The sequence below is a fragment of the Scylla paramamosain genome, chromosome 6 (genome assembly GCF_035594125.1).
Source record: "Scylla paramamosain isolate STU-SP2022 chromosome 6, ASM3559412v1, whole genome shotgun sequence".
In the NCBI taxonomy this organism is placed as follows: domain Eukaryota; kingdom Metazoa; phylum Arthropoda; class Malacostraca; order Decapoda; family Portunidae; genus Scylla; species Scylla paramamosain.
Window position 1 is genome coordinate 33,741,997 of NC_087156.1, and position 23,330 is coordinate 33,765,326.

Sequence of the window (23,330 nt, forward strand, 5' to 3'; positions counted from 1 at the left end):
TCATGTCAAATGTAAATTTTCATAAAATTTGGTGTAGGTTAAGCATATTGAAAGCACAATAATAATTTCTTTATATACCAGCATTTTTAAATAGCACTATTTACATATTCTATGAGATAGAAAAGTTGGAGTGAGAATACTCACTCCAATCAATATAACTATTTTGGATGGTCTATAGGCGTAGAACCCATACCACCATATAACTAGATTCATTTCTCCAGCATTCTCCGACTACTCAAACATATGGTAGCTGAATACAGGTGAATGATACGACCAGAAATAGATTGGGATTGTTTGAGAAGTTTGATTTGTTAGGTCAAATAAAGAAAAATATAAGGATGTATCTGAATTTGACACTGTGACAAAGAAGTTCAGGCAGTGCTGTGAAAGGTTGCCTAAAAGTATAGCTGGAGGATGAGGCAGAACAGGTTTCATTGAGGCTGATGTGAGTGAAAGTGAAATATGGATGTTCTGTAAGGTGTTAGAACTCAGTGAGAGGGGTAAAGAGATTTCTGGAATGATCATGAGTTTTGGAATGAATGTACCACTACTCCCTCTACATCCTGTTTTTTGCACTCACTCTAAGTAGTCCATTTTTTCTCTTAAAACTTACATGCAATATTTTACCTATAGTATTTTTATTCCTGGAAGAATATTTGGGCATTGGCCGAATATGAGAATTCCCCATAAGCTGTGTTGCCACATTTCTACAGGATCAATTATCGATTTAACACCTTAACACCTTGGTGGAAAGGACAGGCAACCATCCTACCCCCCCCCCCCCTCTCTCTCTCTCTCTCTCTCTCTCTCTCTCTCTCTCTCTCTCTCTCTCTCTCTCTCTCTCTCTCGTATGATACTATGTGAATAATTTTTCTATAATTTATCTGTTCATAGTAACTGTTTTATGTAATCTCGATTTGGGGCAAAGCAGATCTGTCGCACCGTCAACTCACTCACATGATTGGCTTTAGCTGTTCAAGCTATTGTTCTGGAAGATGCAATGATAGGACCTCTTGGCCCTTCTCTTCTAAATATATTTATTCTTATTGTAAATAAGTTCTTTCTCCCAGCTGTGAAGAACATGCAAGCACTTGGAAGTTGCTTCCATCAGGGGAGTGTCCATCAGGGGAGTGTCCCTCAAGAGGCTGAGCCAACCCTCTCTCTGACCTGAGTGACCTGACTTTGCCGATATAAGCATGCCAAGTGCTCAACCTAAAATGATAATGCCGCAAAGCTATGTTGTCAAATGTGATATTTGTGCAAAACCCAGACTATTTATTATCTTAAAACCCGAACCATTTGTAGCACTGAATGGTTTGATGAGTTATCCATACTTAATACTTGAATTTCAATAAGAAGTAAAAAGAACTGATATATTTAAGAGAAATTGTGTAATGTGGCAGATTAGCTAATGGATCTCGGTCAACACCTAAACGTTCTTCTGAGATAAAAAAGAGTATAGTACATTTGCACACAATGACATAACCCACATCAACTACTCTTCCACCTTTTTTGTCTCACTATGTATACTCATGACCTTCTTAAACATTATATTTCTAATGATCACCTCTTTTACATTTTTACTTCTTCCCAACACACTATGCATAATAGCTAAATCCTCATTTTTTTTTTTTTACTCTAGCATTTATGTCCAACAATACTTTAGTCTGTTCACTGAAAGCTGAATCAGGCAAGTTGCATGAACTGACTTAAGTTTGCAAACTGAGCACCGATTGGCCACAGCAACAGCAACAAGATATTTATTTTTCCCAGCAGTTTTAACTGATTTCATAATTAATGCATTTTGCAGTGGCTCATAAATATCAGATGATAATCATAGGCTTGAATAGCCTATCTTAGGAAAATAAAGGGTTAAGAAAGAAAATTGCTGTCAAGGACATGAGAGGCACGCTGCACTACCCTCACACACCTACCATGTCAGTGTACACCATGTCCTCAGAATTTACAGATATTATCTAACACTTTAACCAGAAGTGGACTCCAAGCAGCTAATGTGTACTGACATGATGATGAGGTTATGCTATTACTGCATAACTCCTGTGACAGCATCACAAGCCATGCTTTCACTGATATATCTCCTTGGTTGATAATTTTATTTCTTTTAATAGGCTTGAATATTAAAAATTATTATTATTTTTGCTATTTATGAAACACTGGAAAAATGCACACTCATTTAGAATAAGTTTAAAAGTGGAAAAAAAAAAAAGTGATTGTGGCTTACAAACTAGCATAGTGTAGGGCTCATGCAACCTGCTCTGAATTGAAAATGATATGGTATTACACTTAAGGGATGTGAATGGTAGAGTTTAATATGTAAAGTGTAGGTGAATGTAGTGCATCAGGAAGAAATAATAAATTATATTTAGAAATATAATTCTTTCAACAGGATGTCATAAGTATATATGTGGGTAAGACCTGATGGAAAATAGGTAATTAAGAAAGATGATGAAAGATTACTGGATGCGTAAGTTTCAAGAGTTTAAGGATATGTCTGACCACTAGAAATGAATGCAAGGAAGTTGTAGATGGAGAACTAACTGTATTGGAACATGAGAGCAGCACAGATTATTTAATGTCTCAAGAGTACATAGAGATTAATGCTTCTGAATAACAGGAAGTGCAAAGGAAGGAGATGAAAGAAGAGCAGTGAGGGTTGTATTGATTTGGGCATATGGATACAATGCAACAGAAATTTGTGAAAACAACTGGACTTACACTCTAACATTAGAGTGTAAGGCTAAGGGATTCCTAAATGGGGATAGATGGATGGTGTGCAGAATATTTGGTGCAAGTGTGATGACAGGAGCAAGGAAGAATGGTTGCACAAGATAGATCAATAAAAATAAGATTCACCTGCATCTGGTCTGTTTAACTGGTCTTATCAGGTGCAGAAAAGGGGATGGGGTCTATTACAGTGTAACAGGAATAAGCCATTTGTGATGTCAGTCATAATCAAGCAAGTCATGAATATGCACGCAGACGTGACTCATGATTTTTTGTTTGTCTTTATGGTGTAGAGATAAATAGCTGTGTGATATATAAATAGCTGTGCAGTTGACTTTGTAAACTAAGCATCAGTCCCCTTCCCATAGAGACTAAGTGGGACTGGCATTTCAGTGGGCATTTTTTTTATTGGATTTTTGTTGCCCTTGGCCAGTGTCCTTCCTACATAAAAAAAAAAAAAAGTGACAAAGGTATGAAGAAATGTAGGTAGATAGCATAAAAGTAGATCTGTCTTGGCATATAGAAACGGTTATCAATTAGTCTGTCTGTATATCAAGTTGAGATTCTCTACAAAGGGATGGCTAAGACAGATTCTCACAGATGACACTTGCATAAGGTTTAGTTGTATATCAGGAAGTGATAGCATAACTATTATGATATAGCATCACAACTAACAATATATTCATAATATATGCATGTCCTACATCTGATCCACTCAGCTGGTCAGAATAGAAGCAGACAATCCTCTTATCAAAGCAGCTTCCTATTTCTGCACTCAATTGCTTTTCATTCAGTTCTATCATGTGTAACCACTCTTCCTTGCTCCAGACATCCTCCTTGTAACTAATGCTCTTAACACTGTCCATCCATCTTATTCATGATCATCTTTGTCTTGGATCTTACATATGAAAGGTGTGTACAAGGAGGAAGACTTTAGGATTGGTATGAAAATATGTAGTAAAAATAATAGGGCTCTGAGACTCACTACAGACAGATAAAATATACTCAAGTATGCATCTAAAATTATATTATTACAGGCTCGTGGACGGTGGGGTGGCCGAACGAACCTAGATCTCATTGCCAAGAAGTGCAACCTTGGAGACTGGTTCCTGATCTACCACCTTGGCCGCAACATGGAGCCAATGGTTTATGGGGAGTTCCTCAAGGAGTTTGCCAAGGAGCTGGAGAATTCAGTTTCAACCCTGGAACGTAAACCAATGTTGGTAGGAAGTTAATCAAAGAAGAGGTTTGAGATGAAGGATTTGTTTAGAATAGATATGATTGTGAGTTGCAAGCAAAAGGGATTCTTAAGTTATAAGTTACTTATATCACTTAAGATACCAGCAAAATTGTTTAGTTTGTTCTTATCTGTATGTCATGACTTAAGCATTTATTTTTCATTAGGGGGATAATTTATTTTAATCCTTAAAGATTAAAGTAAGTTGTTTACTTTATGTAACAAAGTATTTTTAACAACTCAGTATGTGTGCATGATCAGATTTGTTTATATAGTATTGGGTGCAAGTCAACAGTGTACAGGAAATTCTGTCTGATCTTATTCTGATCCTGGATCAAAATCCATGAAAACAGCACTTCATGCTTGGGCCATTTGGTTATACATTATTCTTCTAAAACAATTATGGTGCAGGATTGTTTCATGTTGTAATATTGCAGATATTTTGATCATTTTTTCATTTAATCTATATCTTTTCCTGACACTGTCTTGTATTTAAAGCTGTCAAAATCACACCACAAATATAGTGGCCACAAAAGCAAACTTTCATATTTTAACAGTAAAATTCTTATATATTGTTATATTCTTATTTACCAATTCAAAATCAACTTTTGAACATGCCAAACACTCTGGATAGATATAATTGTGTCTCCTTAAGGCAAGACAGCTGGTAGAAAAAAAATTAAAACAGCAAAGAAGTTTTAGGCTGAATTTTATTGTATTGACTTTTGAGCTTTCCAATGGAGTTGTAAGAAATTTGTTACCATGTACCCAATATGAATGAAACATTGCATTGGCCTGGAAAAGTACTCTTTTGCTTGTGTGAATCTCCTGATAGGAAAGAGTGTGCCACCCTTAATGCACCCTTAATGAGGGAGATTAAATGGATTTTACTGAGTTCAGTATAGTTCAATTTATCATCAATGCAATGCATTATTATAATCAATAAAACTAACTAACCACAAATCCCATCAGTCATCTCAAATTAGATTTTCAAGATAACTCCTTGAAAAATATTTACTATGTTCACAATTTCAAAATTATTAGTGAATATAAACAGTTAATTTCCTGTTTCAAATTTCAGCACATGCTTTAGATGTTGCTAGATACTCAAAAGTGCTAATGTTTTCTAAAATATGCATTTAATATAATTTGTTATGAAACTATACTTCATTCATAACATGAATAACAAAAGAGACAGGATGAATGAACTGTCAAGTAGTGTTTAGCAGTTTTGTAGATGAGGATAATTATTAATAAGGAGTTTTAAGCTCTCTATATGGTCATATTCCTTCAATGAAATGACCAGCAGAACTGTGCCATGGTGGAAAAAAAAGTTAATTGCTTTGAGGGAGCTGGACTGTGCCTGTATTAATATCAATGTCACCTTCGTACACTGAAGTCTGATTTGATACAAGTTGTATTTCAAAGTGAGTGATGGTGTTTAAAAATTGCTCATTTTTGTAAAGTATTGTTGCATAATATGCAGCAAATGAGTCAGTCTGTCAGTCTTTTTTTACTTTGAGTGATCATTCAATCTTTTGATTTAAATCAATCAACAAAACATTCATGAGATTATGACATGCATAATTAACTTTACTGTCTGACAAGCAGTTGTGAATTACTAATCTACAGTACTGTATCAGAAAGAAGTTTTCCACATTGTTGGGGACCAATCTAGTAGTAGTTTTTAGGTGAAGTTTTTTATCCAGTTATACACCTGTTGCCCCTGGTAAAAATAGCTCAAATAATATATTATTTTTGACAAGGTAATTTTTGGTAATGTTGATGTTTCAACTGTTGTACCACCAAGAGGCCATGATTCAAGATCTCTAATTTCAAACCTTCTGCCATGCAAATATAACTTGTAATGATGAATTGTAGCTCATAATCCTTTGTCTTCCATATATTAAACACCACCAACAAGGTTAATTGCTCAAAAGATGCCTTTGGAACCTAATGGTTGTAGGATAAGTCTTGACATTCTATAAATGATCCTGCAAAATAAAATTAAAGACTCCATTTGCTGTACCCTATTCACAAATCTTGATTGTGGCAATGGCCATCCATGTTTTACACCCCATGATCCATCTCCACTTAATTCATATGAATTAACTGATATTTTTTCAGAGATTAAAGCATAATAAATCACAGCATAGTCATACAACTGTGCTATATTAGAACTAGCCATGGTGACTAGTTATCTTCAACTATAATAATACACTACTAGTTTGCCTGTGATCATTTCATGTAAAAAGGCCTTAGTATCCAATCATTATTCATATATTTTTTGGTTTTTCTCTTGAGAAGTAATGTTAAGTTAAATTACAGTTGTTTGCATACTGTCCTTTATACATTTGCAGTATTTAGCCATTATACTTTTAAGACTGTATGTAGTGGGCAATAATGAATGTAAACTCAGTCTGTCACTCTTGACACTATTTCCAAGGGTAGAGTAGCTGCTATATGAGCTAAAATCCTCCCCTTTCCATGAACCCAAAGTTACGAAGTTTGTGGAAATAGCCATTCTTGAGGAAGCTTCTCAGATTCATGGAACAGATTCATGGAAAAGGTAAGATTTTGTTCACAACTAGTGCCTAGTTGCTATAATTTATCATACATTGCAAGCTTTCTATCCTCAATGAAGTTGAATGTTATCTTCATGCTATTTCAAAATAGAATATTGTATGAAAGTTGGTCCGTGTCATTATTGTCTGTCTCTATATATGTTTCTGAGTGTTGACACTGCCATATTGGAAGTGCCTTATTGTGGCCTTGGTTGACAATGTCCAAGTAGTGAACATCTGAATGCCATGATGGATTTATATTTATACATACTAGCCCAAATGGTATTGTGTGTATACTGTAAGAATCTGTATTTTGTGAAATGAATGAAGAATCTGTATTTTGTGAAATAAATGAAATTTGAAAAGAAAGTAATCTACACCTAAATTAAAGGGAAGTCCTGGTGGTTGTGCTGCAACCAGTTATAGTGGCTAGCATGGTTCTGCAAAGTGAGAGTCCTTTTTCAAAGGACAGGCACAGGATAGAAATCCAAAGGCAATAATATATCAAGACTGGTAAAAAGAATAACAGCATAAAACAGTATAAAGAAGACATACCTAACTTTGATCACAGATAAACTCCACAACTCTCTGTTCCATTAACTCAGGCTCACAGCATCGCACACTTGCTGATGTCACAACTTCATCCAAGAGAACATTAAGTACATGTTCATCAGCCACATAAGACCACAGGTAAGTCCTTAAGTAGTGAGCATCTACTTGCACCTGCTGTAGCCCAAATCTACTGAAGGTTCGCAGTCGTACACTCTCCAGTAGTGTCTGGGGAGAGAGGTTAAAGTGATTTTCAGTGGCAAAGTGTACTGTACCATGAAGGTAGAAATGCAGTTACAACAGTATGTAACAGAGACAAGTAAAGAGTAAATGTATGAAACTAGATACTAATGAAGAATTAAGGTAAATAGATAAACTAGGGTCTGGCAAATCTAAACTGGTGCATATAATGTATGATCCTCCTGGTGTGCTGTAGCCACCTCTCAATCTGTCAAACCCACCCAGGCTTTTTCTTGGGAGATGAAAATCTGGTGAATTCATAATTTTCATTATGCTTGTTCACATATTCTTTCTACAGTTCATTCACTCATTTGTTGCTGCTGCTGTTGTCTGAGGTCTGACCTCTGAAATACCAGTAAGAACTTCATTCTTCTTCTCTTTGAAAATAATTTTCATATAATATCCTCTGTTTGACTGTGTAGATGTGTGGGATGGTTTTGATAGCCTTCCATTGTGGAAGATTTATGGTAGATCTGAGTGCTGCAAACACAATGACCTTATGTTTACTTTGGGTGTGGATGGTGCACTGTGGTGATAGTGCCACCTCAACTGACCTGGCTATCCCTGAAAACACTGCACAAGAGGGCTGTCACATGTCATACCAAGTTCTTTATATTCACCAACAACAACAAATTATTCATAAAAAATGGATAGCTTTATGTTCAAATATAAGAATACAGAGTATTTTGACATAATTTACAGGTGGTGGTGGTTCGGCAGAGGTGGCTATGGCACACCTGGAAGATTTTATGTCCCACAAGCCAGTTTAGATTTGTCAGACAGTACGTGTGTGTGTGTGTGTGTTTAGCATGCTTGTTCACAACTGAGGAGGCCTGGATTCAGGTCCTGGGAGCATCAGGCCTCTTAATTGTGTAGTCCCTGTATGAGATGCAAGTCGAAGCCCTCATGTGAAGTATGTGAGTGGTCTCAATCCTACCCATGCATCAGTCACTATGAGATCTTTCCATAAGGGAAAGCAGAATGTGCCAAAAGACCAGCAGATAACAGTCAGATTGAAAGAAAGGACAAATTAAGAAATTTGGCAATTAGTCTGGAGGATCAGCATACCAGAGGTCTCCTGAAAGTTCTAATAAAAAAAAAATGAGAAGCAAGATTATAAAAATAAACTGAAAAATTAATATAATGACTAAGATATATGACAAAAAATATCAAAAAGTTACCAAATGTAAAAGAAATGCAAAACCATACCTTTAAGCTAATCTTAACAATCCCAGTTAATATCGATAACCTGGTAAATTCAACAGGAGCAAATATTTCAATGCGTTCAGACCACAGTTTGTTGAGGTTAGCAACAAGGCTGTTATCTAATTGGCTTGGAGTATAAGAAGACCATGCAGAGCGACCACCTGCACCTCGAGAGGCACTCACACTGTGAAAGACATTAAGAGTAATTAATTTCCTACAAATATTTTCAATCTTGATCATATTAACCTCTTTATATCTAATATTAATAAAAGCACAAACAAAATCTAGCACTGATTTGCAATGAGCCAAAGACATCAAGAGAATACAGCTTGGGCTGAGATGCTGACCTGTGGTAAGTTCGACGGGAAGAGTCTGAGGAGCGGTCTCGATGGCTTCCTTCCTCATACAGAGCTCCAACCTGGCAAGATAAAATAATGCTGATTATAGCACCAATAGTATCCCACTGAATGGCAAAAAATAAAATGCACATAAGCCTAGTATGGCAAATAAATCATATGATTAATAAGAAAAAATCTAATGTTCAATATAATAATTCTTAAAAGTACAAGAAACAAGGTGAATGATGATGATCCCAGGCTGAAGGAGCAAAAATAAATTTAGCTTTAATAATAATTCTTCTGTATACCAACAAAATTGGAATGGTCTGATACTGATGAAGTTAAACATCAAAAAGTATTATGACTAATTAAAAGGAAAAATGGGCATAAGTAGGACACACTGTGTGTCAGATAACAGACAAAAGAGTGATGGTAAAAGAGTATGGAGCAGAGAATTTGATCATATTGGAAGTTCTGCTGAGGTAGTCTGGGTAAAAACACAGCAGATAGATGTGAGAAAGTTCGGGGAGGCCTTTGTTTTGCATTGGATTCGTGAAAATTGATGACGATGATAATGATAATCACAAAGTGGCAACTTACTTGTGTATCAATTGTGGAAATTTCCTCAAGGACTGTCCTCATGACTCTGCGAACACTACGAGGCTCTCCACACCCTAGCCAGTCCTTTAATTCAACACTTCGCCTCAGCATCTGCAACATACCACAAGTCAGAATAAAGCCACAATACCACAGGCTACAGTACTAGTCACAGTGTTAGCATTTACAACTGAATACAATAATGCTGCATGTTAACCTCATTTCCCTAAAGAAGTGAACCTAGAGCTCTACTTATCATCTAAGGTAAGAATTCAAAACAATAACCACAAGATGTGAAAATTCATTATATATATATATATATATATATATATATATATATATATATATATATATATATATATATATATATATATATATATATATATATATATATATATATCATAAATCACAAGATTTCTGTCTCAACGTGACATTCATTTAAGCTGTTTGATGATGCGATGCATGACAATCAAGTGTACTTTACAAAGGATAGAGTATTACTTGTTTAAGTTATATTTAACAACACAATGAAAACTGTCTCACTCTACATCCTGTCTCACCTGGCTGATGGCAGCCCCCTGTGTGTGGACGTAATGATTGAGGAGACGCTGACCAGCTTCCTTCATGCCATCAGTAATGGTGTGCAGTTGGGTAAGTCCACTCTTGTCCTCCAGCTGCAGCTGTTCATCACAGTGGCTGAGCTGAAGGTAAACATATAATGTTAGTGATATATGGATTGCATTTAATTGCCTATCCAACTACAATATGTATCCAGCCAGAACAAATTAGTCTGCAAATAAGAAAATTCCTCTACACATTCAATAGCTACATCATTCAGTTCAGTTTCTTTATCTGTATGTCTTTCATCTTCCTAATGAGTATCATATTCAGGCACTCTGATATTCAGCTAGTGAACTTTAAAATCCTTGATAATTGCAGCCATAAACCATATCTATTTATCTATCCATCTATAGGTGACAGCTCTTCCTAAAAATTTTCCAAAGGCAATGTCTGCAACAGATGCTTCCATCAATTTCCTTTAATGGTGCATTTTTCAATAAAATTACCAGATAATGGACTGTGGATGTATGCAAGTCAAGACACATGCGGGAGAGTAACAGTAGCAACACTGGATCTTTGTCTTTCTTGTAGCAAAACTCCATCATCATGTCTGTGAGGTGCAGGAAGAAGGCCACCACCACTCCCTCCCTCACCAGCTCACGGCAAAAGCGATGTCGAAACTCTGCCTTCACAGCAAAGGTGTGCTTGGGTTGAGTGAAAGCCTGTAACATAAAGATAAAGATAATAATAGTTACATCTATCATCTCATGATTTTTTAACATACACAGAACATTAATTTTAGTTCTTCATTTCACTATGAACAAATTCAAATGACATGTCTATCTTCATCAATAAAGATGAGTACAATCCAAAAAAAAAAGCAAGCAATCAAAATAGTAAAAATATCTTACATGATTGCAGTAATAGAACAGAGGTAGTGGCTTTGTCACAATGGCGAGGCAAAAAGCACAGCCCAGCTGCCAAGGTGTCAACAACACACTTGGTGCCAGGGCCACATTTTCATTTTCATCATTTCCTTACATCATATTATGATTGGAAAATATGATATAGCACCTTTGCCTATAATACGGCAGTGTAAATCTTTGGAAGTACGGATGAAGGAAATTTCAAAATTACATCTACAGGAGGCCTCACAAGCCATTTTTACAAAAAAAAAAAAAGGTGCATCTTGTATGCTGATGCTGATGCTCTTGAATCTTCTGAATTTTCCACCATCTGGCTACAACTACAAAGTCACTTTAAATTAGATTTATCTGTGCTGTATACCTCTAACATAACTCCTCTTATTATGAGAAATTCTTTGACTACTTAACTCCCAAAGTGGAGCACATTCTGACTCTCTTCCCTTTTTGCAGAGATCTCCATTCTTGGGGACTTCAATGTTCACCACTAGCTTTGGCTTTCCTCTCCCTTCACTGACCATCCTGGTGAACAAGCCTTTAACTTTGCTATCCTCCACGACTTAGAGCAACTGGTGCAACACCCTACTCATATTTCTGACTGTCTTGGAGATATGCCCAACATTCTTGATCTTTTCCTGACCTCTAATCCTTCTGCTTATGCTGTCACCATATCTTCTCCATTGGGCTCTTCCAATCACAACCTCATATCTGTATCTTGTCCTATCACTCCAAACCCTCCTCAGAATCCCCCAAAGTGGAGGTGCCTCTTACATTTTGCCTCTGCTAACTGGGAGGTATTTTGCTGATTTTCTTGGAGTGACTACTGCTTCCATGTCAGAAACCCATCTTAGCACCATCTGAGCACATAACAGAGGTGATAGTGTCTGGCATTGAGGTGAACATTCCTTACTCTTTCTCTCAACCTAAACCTTCCAGACTTAGGTTTAACACAGCCTGTTCTTGTGTTATATATGATAGAGAGGTGGCCCACGAAAGGTACTTAAGCCTTCCATCACCTGAATCTCACGCACTTTATAATTCTTCCCAGAATCATGCAAATTCTGTCCTCCAGCTAACCAGAAACTCCTTCATTGAAAAAGTGTCAAAATCTTTGAAGATCTAACTCCCCTCACAATTTCTGGCACCTAGCCAAAAATATCTTCAATAACTTTGCTTCATATCTTTTCCTCCTTTATTTCAATCTGATGGTACCACTGCCATCTCATCCATTTCTAAACTCTTCGCTCAAACCTTTAGTAAAAACTCTACCTTGAATGATTCAAGCCTTGTTCCTCCCTCTCCTCCATCTTTTGACTACTTCATGCTACCCATTAAAATCCTTTGCAGTGATGTTTTCCATGCCCAAGTTAAGAAGAGAAGGAAGAATTTATGAAACTGCTGAGATGAGTGAACTAATGAATGAGAGTTTTCAATCTGTGTTTACATAGGAAACCGATTTTGTGGCACTGAAACTGGTATCACAGAATGAGGGAAAATGTAGAAAAGGAAGTGGTAAAGGCATTGAAAAACAATGAAGATCTAGTAAGAGATGCAGCAAATAAGAAAAGTGTTGTAGTTAATGAAATTAAGGAGAAAAATATAACATACAAATTGAAAAGATAAAAAAAAAAAAAAGTGGACTTGCTGAAGAAACTAAATTATGAAAATGACACTAAATTTGAGGAAGAAGTGGAAGAAGTAATTAGACTGGGATGTTATCTGGAAGGCAAAACAAGACCTAAGAAAGTAAGACTAAAATCACAACAAGCAGAAGAAGAGATACTAGAAAGAACATCCAAACTAAGAGAAGTAGAAGATTGCAATATATATATATATATATATATATATATATATATATATATATATATATATATATATATATATATATATATATATATATATATATATATATATATATATATATATATATATCCAAACTAAGAGAAGTAGAAAATTGCAAGGATGGATATAATATATATATATATATATATATATATATATATATATATATATATATATATATATATATATATATATATATATATATATATATATATATATATTATATCCATCCTTGCAATTTTCTACCTCTCTTAGTTTGGATGTTCTTTCTAGTATCTCTTCTGCTGCTTGTTGTGATTTTAGTCTTATTTTCTTAGGTCTTGTTTTGCCTTCCAGATAACATCCCAGTCTAATTATATATATATATATATATATATATATATATATATATATATATATATATATATATATATATATATATATATATATATATATAAGGAAGAACAGAAATGAAGAAAGGAAAAAAATTGAAAGAAATGTATGAAAAGGCTAGAGAGATAAATTAATCAAGAATAGAAGAAAAAACTGCATCTTTTTGGAGACTTTTGGAAAACAGAGTGAAGAAATGGTACTTAAAGGTAAAGAAATAAATTAAAATAAAATGGATGGCAAATTGTGATGTATACCAACATAGACAGATTGATACACAGAAAACTGGAATTACAAGACCATTTAAAAGAGAAAATCCAGAGGTGGTGTGTTTAATGGAAACAAAGCTAAAAGAAGAAAACCAGACAAAAACCAGACAGTCATTAATAATAAGTACAATATATGGAGAAAAGACAGGATTGGTAAAAGAGGGGGAGGTGTAATGATAATGACAAGAAAAGAGGCAAAGACATAAATAAAGAAATATGGAGAAGGAAAAGCAGAAATGGTAAGTGTTAACTTGGAAGATAATAATGAAGAAATACTACTAATAATAACGTATGTACCACTCAAAACAAATTCTTGGAGCATGAAAGAATGAGAAAATAATAGAAGATACCATTCAATGTTTGAGTAAATTAATCAGAAGTAATAAAAGAGTATTATTAGTTGGTTACTTCAATTGCAAATAAGTAAATTGGGAAACGTTTGAAGTAGGAGGAAACAAGACAGTATGGGGAGAAAGATTTCTGAAGCTGACTATGGAAAACACAATGATGCAATGGGTGACTGAAAATACAAGATACAGAGGAGATAATGAACCAGCAAGACTTGACCTGATACTAACAAAGGGAATGGACGTAACTAAAGAATTAAGATACTTGTGCCCCATGGGAAAAAGTTACCTATTTATTCCTCCTTCACCTATCACCACCTCTTCTGTAATTTACTACCCTCCACCTCAAATCATAAATGTGTGTGTGTGTGTGTGTGTCATACTTACACCCAGAAAAACAAATCATGCCTCATATTTCTGTGACACCTGAAGGGTTGACTCGAGAGAGAGAGAGAGAGAGAGAGAGAGAGAGAGAGAGAGAGAGAGAGAGAGAGAGAGAGAGAGAGAGAGAGAGAGAGAGAGAGAGAGAGAGAGAGAGAGAGAGAGAGAGAGAGAGAGAGAGAGAGAGAGAGAGAGAGAGAGAGAGAGAGAGAGAGAGAGAGAGAGAGAGAGAGAGAGAGAGAGAGAGAAATTATAGTATTAGAAATTAGATAAGTTACTGCTCGCAAGCCTATGCCATATATGAGCAATGCGCATTTTTTAAGCATCCAGAATGAAGTGGTTAAAGAATAGCTCCAAAGCATTTAAGCATATGATTCTCACAGGAGATTCACCAAGCATGGTTGTACTATAGTTTAGCTCCACTTATCACTGGAATACACAAGCATCTACATCACAAGGTAGTGTTCCATTGAAGAAATTTTAATTGTAAAGAAATGCAACTAAAGTACGCATGAGAATAACGCCAACTGGGTGTTCTTTAGTGTCCAATACATTACCTGAAGTGCTGTCACTCTCTCCTTGATGGAGGCAGCAGTAGCAGCAACTAGTCGTGTGAGGTGTTCATTCAGCTGACGGTGAGTAGATTCTGTCCCATCTTGTGTGAGGTGCCGAGGAGCAGCAAGGGCATGTCTCACATCACCTAAGTTTGTAGCTAGTCCAACTTTCAGGGCTGCAAGGGAGGAGCTGCAACGAGCCTGCCCTGCTTCTATGACAAGACCAAGAGCTGTGCTGAAAGTAGATTTAAATACTTAAATGCATGCCATACACCCTTATCATAATTTCATTCCTGCATTTAAAGAAACTCGACAGATTTCAACTTAAACACACTTTATGTTAATGGAATATTTTCATATTTGCCTACAGACTTCATCCAAAACATGGAAAGTGACATTCATTACAGGACATCATTTCAATAATAAATAGTAAAAGTGTAGCAACAAAAACAATGATGCTTGACAATAAAACATTAAATTCAACATTTTGTATTTCCTTGATTCATTGACATACATATACAGATAAACAGCTCAGTTAATCTCTCATCAACTTACTCTCCAAAACTAGTATTTGGCAGAAGCTGTGTAATGGCATGAAGACGACGGTGAAAATTTGTCCAGGGCAGTGGTGAGTGGTGCATAGTGGGCAGTGTCAGACTCAGCAGCCACCCGCACCCCTACCACTGCCACATACTGATCCACGAGCCCTGCTACAAACGTCCTCAGCTTCTCTAGAGCCAAAGTTGAAGATCTGAAAAATTCAAAAAAGCTAAAGACCCTACTACAATAAAGGAAATCTGAACATCTTATGCCATTCGACATTCCTAAGATTATGTATCCTACATATGTCAAAGTACAGATGTATAGACATTAAATCATTTAATCCTTCCTCTGCTTTAATTTACTTAAAAAATGACTAACCTCCCTCCCTCATCTGGACTCCTCAGGAACATTTCTTTATAAGACGAGATGACGAGCCACAAGTTTCCCACAAAGGTCTCATGGCAGATATCCACAAACTCAAGAATATCCTGAAAAAAAATACCATGAACAATTACCACTGTGAAGTACAAAGCCCCAGTGACAAAAATATGATTGCTTTCACATCATATTGCTACCCCATTTCCAAAATAGATACTCTTATCTCTTATCAATCTTCCCATTACCCACAACTTCCTATATGATGTGATCCATCCACTCCACCCCCCCTACAATGAGAGGCCACTCTTTTTCACATGCAGTGTTCCATCCACCTCCTTCAGATAAAAAAAATAGGCCTCATTCTCTCATTGATATCTCTTGTTTCATTCATATAATATACACTTTACATGATACAACAATTAGTTTTCTTATTTCGAGTGAGACAACTGCTGAGATAAAATAAAATATGCCTGATAAAAAAAAAACTGCCTGGCTCAATACATGAACTGATGCACAAATACTAGCTTTGGTAATCCACTGTATGATCATACTTCATTATACTGAATTATTTAGAGAATCAATTTTGAAGTGACAAGGGTTCTCAGCTAGTTCATGTTTCCTTGAGTAGTAAGTCACAATTGCTAATTATAAAATAAACAACTTTTACAATAATTTCCTCTCTATCTTTTATAACACTATAAATATTGTTATGCCCCAAACACTCACACACAAGTACCCATACAACCCGTGGGGACGCACAAGAGCTGTGAGAGGGTAGTAGACACAGGCGAGACCTGTGTTTATATGAAAAACTGCTACTGCTGACCCAGCTCCATCTGTGTGACGCCTTTTTATGAGGGTCACAGTGGGCCTGGCATTGGAAATAACAACAACAACCCTCTAGGGAAGTGAGGGCAAACCAGGACAGAAACAAGGTATCTCTGGTGAGCAGAGGCTGTGTGTTCAGTGACTCTCTGCCTTCAGGAAGCCTCCCATCAGCATCTTCATCAGTGTCTCATGGATGATCAACTCCGCACCCTGTGACTGACTAGGGACTAATGTGTAGCACTCCGTCTTCAGATTCAAGGAGTGCAGACGCTTGTGCTCAAAGCGCACCAGGGGACGTTCCCTGGTCAGCGCCTCTATCACTGACCCCCTCCAGCACCCTAGGGGATAGTGTAATTACAGGACTGGATAGTGTGCAGCGAGCTAGTTTGACATCCACAAGTGGAAGCATCCCAAGTGCCGCACCAGTGGGCCGTGTGTGCAGCAGTGCACCAGCCCAAGGGGCATCTGGGGCACCGGACAACTCTACAGATGTTGAATGCCATCCTTCACCAACAAACCTCAACAGGCAACCAGTGGTGATCACCCCAACCAGTCTAGCCAGTGACCCTGAGCCACAAAGCCCCTCCTGCACACCCTTGCCAGCACCTCTATCCAGGAAAGGCAGTGCAGTTGATGGTGGCAGACAGATCGCTCACATCCCAGCCACCACAGGAGCAACATCATCGAGGAGGTACTCTAACCTAGCTGGTGACCCAGAGCCACAACACCCCTCCTGCAAACCCCTGCTGGCACCTCTGTCAAGGGAATGCAGTGCAGTTGACAGTGGGTGGACGGCTCATTCACATCCCACCCACTGCAGGAGCAATATCGTCAAGGGTGATGTACTTCAAATTAAGGCATGATTGGGTGGGCTGACAGACAATCCTGGGAGCCCTGCTGTGCTGCATGGGTGCCCAGGGAGGACAGGGAGTGTGTCCCTCTGGCAGAGCTGGGGAAATTACAGGCCTAGAAGTGTAAAGTGTACACGTGCCCAACCCGACACCCGGAGGTAGAGGTGTCAGGAGTAAAGGCATGCCATACTATTGGCCAACTAGATAGAATGTAGGTTAGTTATGGGGGATGGCAACCCCTAAGGATTCACCGATCCCCCTTTACTCCTGGTGGGGCATAACAATATCTAGAGAGATACTGTATGTATAACTGTATGACCATAGGTCCATTTATATGTATTGAATTACTTAAGGAATCAATTTTCAAAAGGACGAGAGTTCCTCAGCTAATTAATGTTTCTGTGAATAATGTCACCACTGCTAAATATGTAAACATTTTCACAATAATTTTTTAAGAGAGAGAGAGAGAGAGAGGAGAGAGGAGAGAGAGAGAGAGAGAGAGAGGAGAGAGAGAGAGAGAGAGAGAGAGAGAGAGAGAGAGAGAGAGAGAGAAAAATGACGAGAAAAAGAGAGAGAGAGAGAGGAGAGAGAGAGAGAGAGAGAGAAGAGAGAGATGAGAGAGAGAGACGAGAGAGAAGAGAGAGAGGAGTAGAGAGAGAGAGAGAGAGAGACGAGAGAGAGAGGAGAGATGAGAGAGAAATTATTTGCAACTAAGCTTGAAGTGCTTAATGAGTGCTTCACCATTGGAACAGTCTTCCTTGGAACACTAACACTTAGTTCATCCTGTGAAATTTCCTTAGCTTCCTCAGCCCCTTCTCCTGCTTCAGCCTCATGGCTTGTGCCTCCATCTTGTTCTGCCTCAGCTGCAGCTTCTGCAAGGCGAGTGAGTGTCGCAAGGTCATCCTCCAGTTTGGTTCGGGCATGAGACAAAAAGTCATCACAGAGTCCTGCTGCCGGCTCCCCAAGTTGGAGGAGGAGATCAACACACTCAGTAAGGTGGCGAGCACTTCCCTGAAGCCAAACACATTAAACATTAATTTTCATTTATGTAACAGAAATCAACACTGAAACAATGAAAATGCTTACTGCACTCAGTCTCAGTAAAAGTTTAGTTTGCATATATATACTGTAATTGCTTGGAAATGTTCCACATAATTCAGGAAAAGTGGACTTTGGAGGGACACATCTTTCAAAAGCACCTGGTAAATCTTTAATATTAGGAGAGATGAAGAGTCTTCAGGAAGAAATCATAAAGCTACACAAAAGATTGAAATGTCTCACTTTCCCTAGATATATTTTGCAGCTGTCTATAGGACACCTTTTAAGGAATGAGAATGAGACAATATACAAATATGAGTGATCCCAAAATATCTTGACAAAATTTCCTAATGCCACTGTTTATGAGCAATTTGTTAAATCGTGTACCTAACTTCAAATCACCTCCTAAGGACCTAGTCCTTCACCTTTTTTATCTAACTCTTGACCCTTCAGCTCCCATTTCAAAATCCTGTACAGTACCTTTCACCCACTACAGTCACAGTCATACCCTGGTAACCTAACCATCAACACTGTCTGAAACTATGCATGCAGAATGCTTTAGGAATGCTTATACAAATAATATATAAGTAGTATTTACTATTTTATTATTTGAAATTCAAAACTAACTTTAGTGATACCTGCAAGTGCTGCCTGCATATATCAATGGTGATAATTATTCCTAAAAGAAATGTACTACATGCACAGTTTCATACTTTGTTGATGATGCAACCTTCTATCCTCATGATTGCAATTACAGCATTCATCTTTGTTCTTCACACTGGCAAAGCCACCTCACTCAACCTGCTCACATAACTTTACTGATACATTTTATGATATCTCAGCTCAAGCCTTATTAAGCTACCTCTCACAGTAGCCAATCTAGCTTATCTAGTTTTCTTAAGCAATCTAACCTTTTACCATTATAGATTTTAAAAGATTAAAACTCATCACTATTTCATTAATTGGTAACACAATAATCTGCCTTCTGTGGGTAGGAAAAGCTGTTTCACTGGTAGATGAAAGATTAACATTTCAAAGTTCAACTGCCTATTTCTAACTCACAGCAACATACTTTCATCACTCCAATGCACCTTTAGTGCAACCACCTACCTAATAGAAAATACCAATATCAGTATCAGAGCACTGTCCTTGCCTTGGTTTTGCTCAAATTCATCCTAAATGCATGCCATGCAATTTCACAGGAACTGTGTAAAAAGCAGCATCAAGTCCTGACATGTTAGCCAGCCACTCCTCACCTCCTTAAGGGCAAGCTGTTCCTTGAGTGCTGCATTGAGACGTCCCACCGCAGCCTCACAGTCACAATGGATGGCATCAAATGAAGGCATATGACGGTACCGGTGCAGCACCTCTGCTGTCTCCACATAGCTGCGTACACCCTGGAGGGAATCAAGGCCAATCATAATTTTCATACTTCTACATTTACTCCAAATGATAATACAAGCAAAAAAAAAAAGGCGGGCATCAACTTATTTTCTTGGAGTATAACAGTACTTCTACTTGCTACATGGTTTGGTGACCGGAGATTTTAGTGGTGGTATGTGGAAAGGTGTTTATTGTGAGACATGTGTAATGTATCTAAGAGAATGTAAAGATGTTTTGAGCATTCATGGATTTAGAGATTATATGACCTAGATGCTTGATTGTTAAATTGTTAAAAGAAATGCAAAGCTTTTATGTGAACAGAAAACCATAAGTAACCATAAGTATGAGTGAGAAGTACTGTAGTATAAATGAGTGATTTCCTGTTCAAATAGGGGCTTTGGCAGGGAGATGTGATGTCCCATTCATTATTTAATGTATAAATGGATAGTGATAGAAGGGAAGTGAGTGTTAAAATGTAAGGTACAGGCTTGAATATGATGTGTTCAAATTGTAGGAAGTAGAACCACAATGATCTGCTGTTTGTATATTCTTCTGCATTGATGGTTGACTCAGAGGAGAAACTAAGACAGCTGGCAAAGGAATTTGAAAGGGTGTGTGGAAGGAGCAACTTTAAAGTGAATAAGAATAAGAGTGAAGCAACAAAGTGAAGAAGAATGAAAGACAGTAGAAGGATGAAAGTAGTTTTGAATGGCAAGTTGCTTATAAATGTTCTAAGTATTTACAATCACAAGTTGCTGTAGATGAAATAACAGATGTAGAGGCAAGGTTTTGAAAAAATAAAGTGAGAAAGTAATTGGGAGAAGTTGATTGTGTTTAAACACATCTTAAAATTAGTACAAAGAACAGATTGTACTAGGGAGACTGATATCAAATCTGTTGTATGGGGCTAAAATATACAATACAGGAATAGGAGAGAAGAAGACTCAATATATACTTAAGTGGAGTAACATGTATGGATCAAGTAAGAAACAAAGTGCAAATAATAACAGGTGTGACAAGAGTCAGGTGATCAAACAGCAGGGAAGATATTAAACAGAGAAAAGAGTGAACAAGAAAAACCGAGAGAGAGAGAGAGAGAGAGAGAGAGAGAGGGAGAGGGAGAGGGAGAGGGAGAGAGAGAGAGAGAGAGAGAGAGAGAGAGAGAGAGAGAGAGAGAGAGAGAGAGAGAGAGAGAGAGAGAGAGAGAGAGAGAGAGAGAGAGAGAAATAAAAATACTTAGTTTAAAATATTCTGGCATGCTAAAATAAAAAATATTTTACTATCACTAAAGTGAATTCATACATGCACGATATGCTGCATGCAGGAATGACAATATGGAGACAGCTAAATTAATAAAAAGAGAGAAATAATTGTGAACTGATTTATAGCATTCTTAATAAAATTGAGTTGAGTTAAAAAAAAATCTAGGAGATAAACAAAATGAATAGAAAGAAGTTGAAGACATCTTTGTCTTTTGGAAAGCTATTAACTTTTGCCAATGATAACGATAACCATAAAGATGAGGATGAGTGATAGTGATGATGCAAGAGAGTATCTGATAATGAGAAAAATCTCCTAAGGTTTAAACCTAACATCAAAAAGTTAATAACCCCATTTGACAAATTCACACCTCAGAAAAATTTCTGTCAGCAATGCACTCATCAATTTTTTGTGGGAGATGGAAAAGGAACTCCAGCTTCTTGAGAGTCCCATGAACCCCCAGCAGTCGACTCAGATGGCCACGGCGCTCCTGCATGCAACAAAAACATTAACATTCTTTGATAACATAAGTTAAGCCAGTTAAGGGTGTATAAAAGAAATACTTTGATTTTTCCATACAATTAGATAGTTAACAGCAGAGATTCTGGCATAAGGAGGAATATTTACCTGAAGTGCTGAGGTGATGCTAGTGGAGGATGCTGTGATCCTGCCCATGTTCTCCTGCAGGCGAGTAATCTGAGCCTCCATGCTTACAGAGCCTTCCTTCATCTGAGTGTATATGAAGGGAGAGGGTACATCATAAAGTATCACAAAGTTGTTGTTTTTTTTTTTCAATAATTAATCAAGTAGCTTTATAACAGCTAGAATTAAGCTTAACAGAATGGCCCAGGAGAAACTGCTTCAGATGCATAAAAATTCAGATGAAATACAGTTTGTTGTTAAAATGTGTCCAGCTCCATACAACAGCCTTTGCTTACCTTGCGGACAATGTCAGCTGCTGCAATGAATTTGTCATAGTGATCATAGACAAGGGTCTGGCAATCTGAGTCGAGGCTCTGTATCTCAGACACCAGCTCAGATTCATGCTCAAGCAGCTGCTTGAGGCTGCTCTCCTGATAAGTAGAGGAGAAAGATCAGCCTATTTGACACTTGCTATGCATACTCAGAAAAGTATAAATAAAATGCACTTGCTATGGTCATTTTATGGCACACATATATAATTTCTTAAAACTAGTATTATCTACTAATCTGTCTTTCTCTAATGCCTTGCACCCTACAGGAGTGTATTGCAAAAGGGTGGTCATGGCAAAAGAGCTTCCACCTCACCCTATTCAAACATTCCCTTCTTTCTAGCAATAGCATACAAATATTCATCTCCATATGTCACAGCTTATAGTATTTATGCTTTTCAAATCAAGGATTTCCTCCTTATCACAGGTTTCACATAACTATTACCAATCACCAATATAGTCCCATGCAAATCCTTCACAGGCAACAAAGGTTCACTTCATTATACCTAGTAGTCTTTAAATATTTGAGCTTCTCAAAACTTCACTAGGAAATGCTTGGAAAAAACAGATACACCAATGCATTCATGCATTAGTGTATAAACTTGAAGATCATGTGCTGGACTTAAAATGAAAAACCTTAGCAATCTCATATTGACCACAGCTTTCCAAATAACAAAGACACTAATACTACTCTAATAAGCTGTGGTGTGTGTGTATTTACTTACTTGTACAGGGCACAAGCCAAAGTTCATTTTGTCCTGTCTTCATAATCATATTTATCCAGTTTCTCTTTAAACATGTGTACACTGTTTGCCACAACCACCTCTTCCTTCAAATCACTCCAGATTTCAATTGTTCTATATGGGAAGCTGCATTTCTTGATGTTGCTTGAACACCCACTCTTCTTTATTTTCTTCCCGTGGCCGCTCATCCATCCTTCTCCCACCTCCATCTGAGGTGACAATGTACTAATTTGTACATTGTCACCAGGTCTCCTCTTCCTCTTATCTCTTGTAGTGTATACTTAAATGCTACATTAATGTTTGTTAAGAAGCTGTATGTAGAGCCGAATATCCCATTTATGTGTCTTTCAGGTGATAGTGTGTCCTGAATCATTACTCCCAAATCTTTTCTTCATTGCTTTTTCATTACTGTTTCTCCTCCCATTTTGTAATACCATGAAGGCTTGTTTTTTTTACTTTTTCCTTTTTCCAACACATAGGCATTTTCTGGCATTAAATTCTAGTTTCCATCTTTGACTCCACGCATGTATCTTGTCAATATCTTTTTGTAACTTCTTGCACTCATTTTCATCCTTTATTATTTTCATTATTTTTGCAACAGCAAACAGGTTTA

At 37.2% G+C, this 23,330-nt stretch overlaps 2 protein-coding genes across 2 annotated transcripts in view; one reads left to right on the plus strand and one right to left on the minus strand.

Moving 5' to 3' along the window:
- Window positions 1-6,915, plus strand: part of LOC135101630 (innexin inx2-like) — a 42,434-nt gene extending 35,519 nt beyond the window's left edge. The window contains exon 4 of the mRNA XM_064005886.1: window positions 3,783-6,915. Coding sequence (XP_063861956.1) covers window positions 3,783-3,980 — 198 coding nt within the window. The 3' untranslated portion in view covers window positions 3,981-6,915. The remainder of the gene's footprint in view (window positions 1-3,782) is intronic.
- LOC135101075 (vacuolar protein sorting-associated protein 51 homolog) overlaps window positions 55-23,330 on the minus strand; it is a 31,628-nt gene continuing 8,352 nt past the window's right edge. Inside the window, exons 3-17 of the mRNA XM_064004647.1 lie at window positions 21,942-22,076; window positions 21,631-21,732; window positions 21,374-21,493; window positions 19,617-19,757; window positions 18,064-18,333; window positions 15,644-15,753; window positions 15,288-15,473; window positions 14,726-14,957; window positions 10,544-10,759; window positions 10,037-10,177; window positions 9,480-9,590; window positions 8,889-8,959; window positions 8,545-8,725; window positions 7,102-7,323; window positions 55-3,947 (exon numbers count right to left, since the gene is read on the minus strand). Of these exons, the coding sequence (XP_063860717.1) occupies window positions 7,102-7,323; window positions 8,545-8,725; window positions 8,889-8,959; window positions 9,480-9,590; window positions 10,037-10,177; window positions 10,544-10,759; window positions 14,726-14,957; window positions 15,288-15,473; window positions 15,644-15,753; window positions 18,064-18,333; window positions 19,617-19,757; window positions 21,374-21,493; window positions 21,631-21,732; window positions 21,942-22,076 (2,238 nt within the window). The 3' untranslated portion in view covers window positions 55-3,947. The remainder of the gene's footprint in view (window positions 3,948-7,101; window positions 7,324-8,544; window positions 8,726-8,888; window positions 8,960-9,479; window positions 9,591-10,036; window positions 10,178-10,543; window positions 10,760-14,725; window positions 14,958-15,287; window positions 15,474-15,643; window positions 15,754-18,063; window positions 18,334-19,616; window positions 19,758-21,373; window positions 21,494-21,630; window positions 21,733-21,941; window positions 22,077-23,330) is intronic.